General features: G+C 38.2%; 1 protein-coding gene across 1 annotated transcript; it reads left to right on the plus strand.

Annotated features, from left to right (window-relative positions):
* Window positions 1-9,558: 9,558 nt before the first annotated feature.
* LOC101577992 (olfactory receptor 2AG2-like) lies at window positions 9,559-10,527 on the plus strand. The gene has a single exon (XM_004648687.1). It carries the CDS (start codon window positions 9,559-9,561, stop codon window positions 10,525-10,527), a length of 969 nt encoding a protein of 322 aa, XP_004648744.1.
* Window positions 10,528-10,805: the final 278 nt, after the last annotated feature.

Below are 10,805 nucleotides of genomic sequence, written 5' to 3' on the forward strand. Positions count from 1 at the left end.
TTCTTCCTATCCAGGAGCATAGAATATCCTTCCATTTTCTGAAATCCTCAACGATCTCTTTTTTTCAGAGTAATGTAATTTTCCTTGAAAAGATCTTTGACTTCTTTTGTTAGATTCCAGAACTATATTGAATAGGAATGGTGATAGAGGTCATTCTTGTTTTGTACTAGATTCAAGAGTAAAAGATTTCTGTTTTTCCACATTTTGAATTATAATGTCCTTTGGGCTGTCATAGATGACTTTTATCATATTGAAATAGAGGCCATCTATTCCACGTTTCTATAGGACTTTGAACATGAATGAGTGTTGGACTTTGTCAAAATCCTTTTCTACGTCAATGGAGATCATCACACTGTTGTTAGACTTGGCTCTATTGATATAGTGTACCACATTTAGAGATTTGCACATATTGAAGCATCCTTGCATCTCTGTGTTGAGTCCTACCCCGTCATGGTGTATAATCTTATTGATTTGTTCTCCTCTATTTGCTATGATTTCATTGAGGACTTTTGCATCTATGTTTATGAAGAAGAATGGCCTGTAAATCTGTTTTTGGTTCCATTTTTCCCTGGTTTTGGTATCAATATAATACTTGCCTCCATGAAGTATTTTGGGAGGATTAGTTCCTTTCCACTTTCGTTGACGTGTTTTAGGGAGTATAGGGATTATATCTTCCATAAAGTTCTTGTAGAATTCAGGTGTAAATCCATCAGGACCTGGACTTTTCTTTGTCGGTAGTTTTTTTTTTTATTACATTTCATATTTCATTTGCTCTTATCCAGTTATTGAGAGTTGTTATATCTTCTTGATTCCATTTTTGTAATTTGTTCCTTTCTAGGAATCTGTCCATTTCTTCTACGTCTTCTGTTGTGAGAGAATAAATGTTCTCAATCTAGCTATTGACAATCTATGAATGCCCACTGGGTCTGTGGCATTTACTCCCTTTTCATCCCTTATTGTTTGTATTTGAATGTTTTCTTTTCTCTTTTTGACGAGGTTAGCTTGGTGATTATCAATTTTTTTAATCTTTCAAAGAACCATCTTTTTGATTCATTAATTTTTTAACTTTTTTTTCATCTCAATTGAATTAATTTCTGCTCTAATCTTTATGCTTCATTCCCATCCTGGCCTCTTGGTTTGGTTTGCTCTGCCTTTTCTAGATGTTGCAGGTGCAACATTAGGGTGTTTATTTGTTCCTGTTCTGTGTTCCTAATGTGTGAGTTCATAGTATAAATTTCCCTCTGCGAACTGCTTTCAGCACATCCCATAAATTCCGACAAGTTGTGCTTCAATTTTCATTGAAGTGTAGATGTTGTTGAATTTCTTGTTTAATTTCATCTGTGATCCATTGGTTACTGTGTAGGGTGTTGTTTACTTTCCTTGTGTTTATGTGCTTTTTTCTGTTTTCTTGTCTCGTTTATTTCCTGTTCACCACATTGTAGTCAGATAATATGCTGGGATAATTTCTGTTTTCTTGCATATACTTAAGCATGACCTATGGACTAGTATGTGATGTATTTTAGAAAACGACCCACGTGCAGCTGTAAAAAATTTGGTGGTTGGCTGGAGCACTCTGTATACGTCCCCTAATTCCATTTGTTCCAAGCTCTGGTTCAGTTCTGCTACTTCTTTGTAATTTTTTGTCTGCTTCACTTAATTTTTTGGGACAAGGGGTTTTACAGTTTCCTGTTAAGATTGTGGTATTGGATATTAGATTTTTCATGTCCATGAATTTTTGTGTTATACAGTTTGGTGCTCCTGTTTTGGTGTATACATATTTATGAGTGTTAACTCTTTCTCTTGAATTTTTCCCCTAATAGTGTATAGTGGCCTTCTTTATTTCATTTGATCATTCTTGATTAGAAGTTGAGACTGTCTGAGAACAGGAGTGGTGCTCCTGCTTTTTTCTGAGGTGCTGGGTGCATGTAGTATTGTTTTTCATCCTTTGACTTTCAGCCTATGAATTTGTTTATGAGTTAAGCATGTTTCTTGTATATAGCACTTTGTTGAAGTTTATTTCCTAATCCACTGTCCCTGTCTATTTCTTTTAATTGGTGATTTGAGTCCATTTACATTGATACTTTTAATTGAGATGCATTGATTTACAATAAACATGTTATTTACCTGCCACTGTTTACTCTTTTTTTCTCCTGTGTTTAATTGCTTGCCTTATTCAGTGGGTTCCTTAAGTACTCTTTTGTGGAATTCTGATCATTTTGGTCCCTCTGTAGAACATCTTTTAGTAGTCTTTGTAGTGTTGGCTTTGTCATCATGAAATTCTTCTGTTGCTCTTTGTCATAAAACTGTTTCACTTCTCCATGCAATTTGAAAGAGAGTTTTGCAGGGTATAGTAGTCTGAGCAGGAGTTTGTTTTCATAGAGGACTTGAAATACTCTACTCTTTGCTCTCCTTTTGCCTTTATGGTTTGTGAAGAGAAGTCTTCCGTTATTCTTATTGGTTTTCCTTTAAGTGTGAGTTGTTTGTTTTCTCTAGCGGCTTTCAGTATTTATTATTATGCTGGATTTCTGGGATTTTGACGGTTGTATATTTGGTGTTCTTTTAATTTGGTTTAAGTCATTTGGATTTCTGTCTGCTTCAGTTACTTGAATGTGACACTGTTTCCTATTTGAGAAGTTTTCTGCTATTCCTTTTCCCCATATTCTTTTTATATCATTTGTATTGGCTCCTTTCTCATTGATGCCTATAATTCTCATGTTGTTCATCTTTGCATCGTCTTTCAAGTGATTAGTTATTTTTCCTGCATCCTAGTTGTTGTTAAGAGGTCTTTTCTTACCTTTTCACTAGCTGTGACAGCATCTTCAAGATCTGAAACTCCATCTCCACTTTCACTCAAAAGGTTTTGTAAGCTTCTGATTGAAATTTTAAGTTCCTCTATCTTTTTGACTCTGCTTCCTCCAATCTATTTCTTTCTTGTATTTCTCTCAAGAAATCTGTTGCTTTTCTAATTTCCTTTTTTTAAAACAGTGTTTTCTTAAGTAGTTATTAATTCTTTTACTTTTGACATTATTTCTGATCTGATTTCCTCTGTATATTTCTGAATTTGATTCTTCAGATGCTATTAATTCAAAGATTTCTTTTTTTATTTCAGAGATTATTTGTGATCTGAGTTGCTGTATACCTTTCTCTTGTTGTTTCTTTACTTCAGACGCTATTAATTGAGATACTTCTTTTTTATTTCAGAGATTAATTCTTTTTTTTCAGAGATTAATTCTGATCTGAGTTCTTCTATAACTTTCTGCTCTTGTTCATTGATTTCAGGTGGTATCAATAGAGACATTTCTTTTGGGCTAGTGTTCTCTGCGCTTGTTTCCTAGTGGGCATTGGGTTTCCTCCATATGTTTCTACATTTAATTCTTTACTGCAGATGCTATTAATTCAAAGATTTCTTTTTTCATTTCCAATCTGAGTTCCTCTATACCTTTCTGCAGTTGTTTCTTTATTTCAGAAGCTGTTGATTCAGTGCTTTCATCTGTGTGATTCCCAATTTGTTCTGTGTTAGTGTCCTCTGCACTTATTATGGATGGGCTTGGGGCCTGAGGTTGCATTTTGCTCCTTCTCATTGTCATTTTTTGTAGCACTATCTTCTGACCTTTGTTGTGGAGCTTTGGTGAAGTTATAACCTTAGCCCTTACTAAAATTCTGGTGCAGATTTACTAAGTTTGAGTTCATCCAATTGTGCCTGGCTTGGGCCTGGTTACTGTCCTCAGCTCCTTCCTGCTGCAGCCCTTGGAAGTAAACCTGTTATGCCCCTCTGGTAAGATGTTCTGCTTCTGGAGTAGCTGTGTGGTTTTGACCCCTAGTCTCTCTACAGTGACTTCGTCTGTAGAGTTTCAGCCCAGGCCTGTATGCCAAGCTGGGTCTGGGTCAGAGGGGCCCAGGGGCGCTGGAGATCACAGAAACTCTCCCACACACTCACCATGCCTGGGTTTTTGTGGGTCTGGAGGGGTCCCCAGAACACGGAGTAAGTTCTTACTCAGACGTCAGTCTTGGGCTGGCTCAGGAGTGTTGATGGGGTCCTGAGAGCTTGGACGAATGTCTTAGTCTCACAGCGGGCCTGGCCTTGGTCTGGAGAGGACCAACAGGCTCAGGGAAGTGCAGAAGCTCTCCCACACTCATGCAGGGCCTGGGCTTGGTCGGGTCCGGAGGGATCCTGAGTGTGCATTGGTAGTTCTTACTCACAAGGCCAGCTTGGGATGTCTCTGGAGGAGTGGAGGGGTCCCAAGAGAGCAGCAAAAGGTCTCAGTCATGAGGTGGGCATGGGCTTGGTCCAGAGAGGATCAGCGGGTACAGAGGAGCTCAGAAGCTCTCCCACTCTCATAGGGTCTGGGTTTCGGTGTGTCTGGAGGGGTCCCTTGTAATTTCTCTTTCAATCAGTCTGTTGTTTGTGTCCAAGACTGCTGTTGATTTTTTTTTTTTCGGAACCGGGGATTGAACTGAAGCCCTTGCGCTTGCCAGGGAAGCACTTATTCCACTGAGCCATCTACCCGGCCCTGCTGTTGATTTTTGTGTGTTGACTTTGTATCCTGCTATGCTACTAAATTTTAAAATTAATTCTAGGAGTTTTTTGGTGGAAGGGTTTTGGGTCTTCCATGTAGAGTATCATGCCATGTGTGAATAAGGATATTTTCAGTTCTTCATTTCATGTTATTATTTATTTTTATTTCTTGTCTCATGACTCTAGCTAATGTTTCCAGAAGTATATTGAATATTGAATATTGAATAGGAGTGGTGATAGTAAACATCAATGTCTTTTACCTTGTTTAAGAGTGAAAGTTTTCAGCTTCTGAACTTTAGAATGACATTGTTTGTTGCTTTGTCATAAATGCCTTTCATCAGGTTGAGGAAAAGTCTATCTATTCTGATTTTCTATAGTGTTTTCTGCATGAATGAGTTTTGGACTTTGTCAAAATCTTATGCCTTTTTTATTTGGAATTGGATTGGTTTGGCTCTTTTCTTTCTTTTTGTGGTTTTATTAATTTTTCATAAGGTTTTTAAAATTTTCTTTATTCTTAAGAAGAATCAAAGCTTTAATTTCTTCTTTCTATTTTGGTGTGTCTGTCCTCAACTTTATTGATTTCTGCTATGATCTCTTTTCTCTGTTGGATATAGGTCTCTATTCAGTAGTTTAAGTGGGTTGGTGGATTTAATGTTGACAATTGTGGAGTCTGGTGTCTTCCTTCATCCCCTGGGTGTTTTACTTATATAGGATGGGTTTGTTAGTTTTTTTAATGTAGTCATTTATTTATTTATTTATTTATTTATTTATGTGTGCGTGTGTGTGTGTGTGTGTGTGTGTGGCAAGCTCAGCCCACCAGGGGGCGGGGCTGGCTGGCATGCCATGCTGGGGGATTGAACTGTGGTCCCTGTGCTTTGCTAAGCTTGTTCTAAATAGGCGCTTTAGACCACTGAGCCATCTCACCAGCCCCATCACAGTTTGTTAGTTTTTGCCTCTGCTAATCTTACCCATAGTTCACTAGGAGCAGGACACTACTCATCTCTTTCAGGTATGCTCTTTCACTTGAGTGATGCAGTGCTGTACCAGGTATGGTCTTTCAGAGGGAGGCAACACTGATGTGAATCTAATCTCATTTGGAGAGGGATTTCAAACCTGGTCTGCACTCTCATGTGTGAATAGATTTGATCCATCATGTTTTAATTTTCTTAATGTTGAAAGTAAAACACATGAAAATTCCAAAAACATTTTTTCAAGACTAACTTATAAAAGAGTAAATACAGAGAGGATAAACCACAGGGAAGATAAAGCAATGAACTGGGCATGGGATGAGCAAAAACAGAACTAAAGCAGGGGCTGATGGGTGATGCTGTGACATCATCCCAGATCTCACAGCATCTGAGCCTTTGGGTAAAACACACAGGCATGTGAACAAGTGTGCATGTATGAGAGAAATAAAAATAAAAAAGAAACTGAAAATTCATAGAAACATGCAACAAATCAGTACAGAACACTAATTAAAGGTCAAAGAAGAGGGACCTGATACTAGCAAAAGTTAATTGCTACATTCCCCTGTGTGTAATATCACAGGTTAGAAGTACAAATGAAGAGACAGAGAGTGACAGCTCTTACAGAAATTGTAAGACACACTTTAGATTTTGGACAGACTGGACAGAGATCCCAAATACTGGGGTCTGTCACAGATGCCATCCATTTAGGAAGGACAACCTCAGCAAAACCATGCAGGTCAGAAAGTGTATAGGTCTCAGAGTCCATTTCCTGGAAGTTTCAGAATTGGCTGGTGGGAGACTTGCCCTGGAGGATTCATTAAAATTCACTTTCCAGGAACAGCATTTTCTTTGATGTCACTTGAGGACATGAGACTGTGAAATGTCCCCTAGGACAAGACTAGAGCACACAGTTGCCCCAGAGATGATGAGGTTAGTCCCTGGTGGTTGCCCTTTGAGTAGCTCCTCCAATACCACTTTCCCCAAAGTCCTGCTATGTTCATCTTTATTATGGACCCCAACAGGAGAACAATATAGGGAAATCTGAGTAAACCAAACCCAAACCCCATAGAATGACTCCACAGCTATGAAGCACTTCCTCACAAGGACAGTAATGATAGAATTTCTGGGGTACGAGTATCTTACTTTCTTAGGATCCTGCCCTAGTTTCTCACAGCATCCATTTCTTTTGCCCACATGAACATGCAATATGAGTGTGATTGCCTCCTAATCAAATCTTCAGTTCACCTTTGATCCCAGCTGCATTGATACACCTTCCTATACCCTATCCTTCCATGATAACCTCTATTCCTTACTTCAATGTTCTGGACCTTTACATTCCTGAAATTAATCCCAGGGCAGTTGGTGTGGTCCGGAAACTCTGCTATTTTCTTTTGGAGGTAAGAACTCTGTTTCTTGGATGTATATAGCATTCATAAATCTTAAGAAAAGAGATAAAAACTTTTGACTACTCTGCTTCTTGAATCCTGTAATTTCTTGGGATTTCTTGCTCACTCCTCTCTACACTCTAGGCACTTTGAAAATAAGAATATTGTACATGCAGGGATGCTTTAATCATTGCATACCACTGGCTACACATGAATTTCTAGGATTCTTGTCTATGAATTCCTAGAGAAAGACCCAATAACTTTGTATACCTTGTTCCTTGGAGTTTATTAGTCTGATATGGACCCCAAAGTGATTAATCTTAAAAGATGACTACCTAATATTGTGTGAAATTCCTCTTCTCAACATGCCTGCATAATACTAAAAATGCCACAAAAATCCAATAGAAGACAATAAAAATTAATTTAGAACACATAAAAAAGAAAAATAAGCTTACAATATTTTAGCATTATCCTCTTAAGTGTCTAAAATATCGCATGAAATGACACCATACTCTTCCGTCAATCTCAGCCTCTTTTGACTGTTTGTGCTTTAGCTTTCAGAAACCACCAAAACTTTTTATTTGGCCTTGAGTGTTTTTTTCTGTTCTCTCTCTGTAGAGGGCCATGGAGGGGAGAAACTAGCAAATGGAATCAGGGGTACATGAAAGGCTTAAATCTGAGGCACGTGGCAGGTAGGTAGGCTGTAGAATCCTCATTATACCGCCTCACACTTCTTTGCATTGTTATCTGAATTTGAGTGCAGACATCTGAAGGAATATTCCCAGCTCATCATTTTCCTCTCTTAATTTGTCTATGCACTTGAATTTTAGCCAATGAAGCTAAAGCTTTCCTGATACTATAAAGAAACACTTAGAATTGCTTTTGAATATGCCTTTTATTTCTCAATAGGCAAAGAAGCTATTCTGATCAATGTTTCTTATATTAAAATTATAACTTTATTTGGTTATTCAAATTCAGATTGAATTACAGCTTAAAAAAAGAAAAATCTGATTTTATACCAATTATAAGACATCATTTTAAAAATGTGTTTCTCTTGATGGATCATTTCCCATAATCCATTGTGGGAGAAATGTTGGAAAGACATCGTTGTACTGTACTGTTTTGTTATCTTCTCAGTGTCCTAAAATTTTCAATGCTGTCACTTTTCTTTTTTCTATATTCACTTATGAAATTCCTGTTCATCCTCAGCCTGTAGCTTACATAAAACACTTCCCCTGATAGTTCACTCTATATGGCTGCACAGTATGTCATATTTTCCTTCACACACTCACCATCACCATTGGGTGATGTGCTTGTGTGATTAGTTTTTCACACTTATACAATTAGCCATTTATCAAGTGTGATACAGTATAGGTCCTTAATATTTAGTGAGTGAAAGAAAGGAAATACATTATATATACCTTTCAATATTGGGTTTTACATTTCAGCCTATTAAAAGTCTTGTCTCTGAGATAACCTGGGTGGTGGCATAAACAAATGATAGAAGGAATAGGTGGGGATAGTAGGAAGGAAAGAGGAACAATTTGGTCATGAATTATCTTCACTTCCAGAAGTCTTTGATCCAAGTGTGAAAGACCTGATTTTGCAAGGACAAGCTAAGAGGCTATTCCCATACATATTCTACACATTCCATATCATTTGCTCCTCAATCTCTTTCCCATATAATGGGTTTGGGAGTCAGTAGGACAATAACTTACCTCATTTTTCTAGAATTTTTAAGACACGGTGGGGACCTCTTTTGCCTGCTTAGACTGTTGATGAAAATCTTGAGTAATGATTCTAATATGGCTTTGACCTTATCATAAAATGTCTCTTTTTCATAAATCACCTTTTATGAATTATTCTAAGTAAATGACTTCCATGAGTAAAAAAATCTCATCATTTTTCCTTTTATTCTTGCATCTTCTTTAGTAAAATTCTTACCATTAACTTAAAAATATAAACACTTTTACCTTCAGATCTATATCATCTCAACCACTGAATCAACCCAGAATTTTCCTTATCCCCAGAAGACTAACAGTCCACACATCATGAAGGTGAGGATTACAGAGTTACATAAGAGATCAAGTGGTCCAAGAGCCCAGAGATTCATCTATTGAGGGAATTATTGAATAAACTCTAAGACCATAAAGTAAAGGAAAATCATCTGGTCAGGGTGAGAAATTGGCAAAGTGCTTTTATGAATAAAATATTAAAAATTCAACTGTTATTCCAAGTAGCTTTTAAGAGCAAAAGCCGCACACATTTTAATCAAATGCCCAGCGTGTCTGATTATTATGATGAAAATGTTGTTTTCCTATATTTAAAAGAGTTTATAGGGCTTATTCTCCTAAATTATGTAAATAATATTTTTTTTGCTACCAGGAATCAAACTCAGAACCTCATGCTTGACAGGCAGATGCAGTGCTGCTGAACTAAGTTTCCAGCCCAATAAGAAAGTTTTAATTTTCAGTTCACATCTGCTTAGCTGTTGACTCATCACATTTAATAAAATTTTGAGAAATTCACAAAGCAGTGGGAAACTTTAACTGAATGCATGAAAACTAATGCACTAGATTTCTGTTGTCCACCTACCAGTATCCTAGAACAATCCAACCTATATTGTGCTTTTTAGAAGAAATTATACTGACAAACCATCTGGTTCTAGACAAATAAGAAACCATACAGAATGCAGCTCTTCAATTCCACCTTAGGAAGTGGCTTCATCTTGGTGGGGATCCTGAGTCACAGTGAATCTCCTGAACTTCTCTGTGCCACAATTGCAGCCCTGTACACATTGGCCCTGATCAGCAATGGTCTGCTGCTCCTGGTTATCACAATGGATGTACGGCTCCACATGCCCATGTACCTCCTGCTTGGGCAGCTCTCGCTTATGGACCTCCTGTTCACATCAGTTGTCACTCCTAAGGCCCTCATGGATTTTCTGTACAGAGAAAACAGCATTTCCTTTGGAGGTTGTGCCCTGCAGATGTTTCTGGCACTGACACTGGGTGGTGCAGAAGACCTCCTATTGGCCTTCATGGCCTATGACAGGTATGTGGCCATTTGTCATCCTTTGAACTACATGGTCTTCATGAGGCCTAGAGTCTGCTGGTTCATGGTGGCCTCATCCTGGATTCTGGCATCCCTTAATGCCTTAGGACACACAGTGTACACCATGCATTATCCTTTTTGTATGTCCCGGGAAATCAGACATCTTTTCTGTGAGATTCCAAACTTGCTGAAGCTGGCCTGTGCAGATACCTCCAGATATGAGCTCATGGTCTATGTGACAGGTGTAACTTTCCTCTTGCTCCCTCTTTCTACAATTATTGCTTCCTACATTCTGATCCTATTCACTGTGCTCCAGATACCCTCAAAGGAGGGGAGGAAGAAAGCACTTTTCACCTGCTCCTCCCACCTGACTGTGGTAGGGATGTATTATGGGGCAGCTACACTCATGTACGTCCTACCCAGTTCCTTCCACAATCCCAAGCAGGATAACATCACCTCTGCTTTTTACACAGTTGTCACCCCAGCCCTGAACCCCCTCATTTACAGCCTGAGGAATAAGGAAGTCATAGGGGCTTTGAGGAGGATCCTAGGAAAATATAAGGTGCAAACCCAACCTATTCTCTACTTAGACCTCCAAAATTAAGCCCTGTTCAATGTCAAAAGATTCTGTTATATATCAAGTTCTTATTGCAAAACTACTGCAGTGGAAAATGTGTATTTCAGGTTTTTTTGGCGGAACCGGGGATTGAACTCAGGCCCTTGCGCTTGCCAGGGAAGTGCATATTCCACTGAGCCATCTCTCCGGCCCGAAAATGTGTCTTTTAATACAGAAGTGCAGAAATATAAATATGTTCATCAAATACTCTTTCAATCTTCTGTTTTATAGAATGTGGTTTATACTGTTTAACATTACTATTCACT

This window comes from Octodon degus, unplaced genomic scaffold, assembly GCF_000260255.1.
Source record: "Octodon degus isolate 3935 unplaced genomic scaffold, OctDeg1.0 scaffold00562, whole genome shotgun sequence".
Lineage (NCBI taxonomy): Eukaryota > Metazoa > Chordata > Mammalia > Rodentia > Octodontidae > Octodon > Octodon degus.

Coding starts and splice junctions, on each gene's coding strand:
- LOC101577992 (XM_004648687.1), top strand. CDS start 9,559: ATGCAGCTCTTCAATTCCACCTTAGGAAGTGGCTTCATCTTGGTGGGG.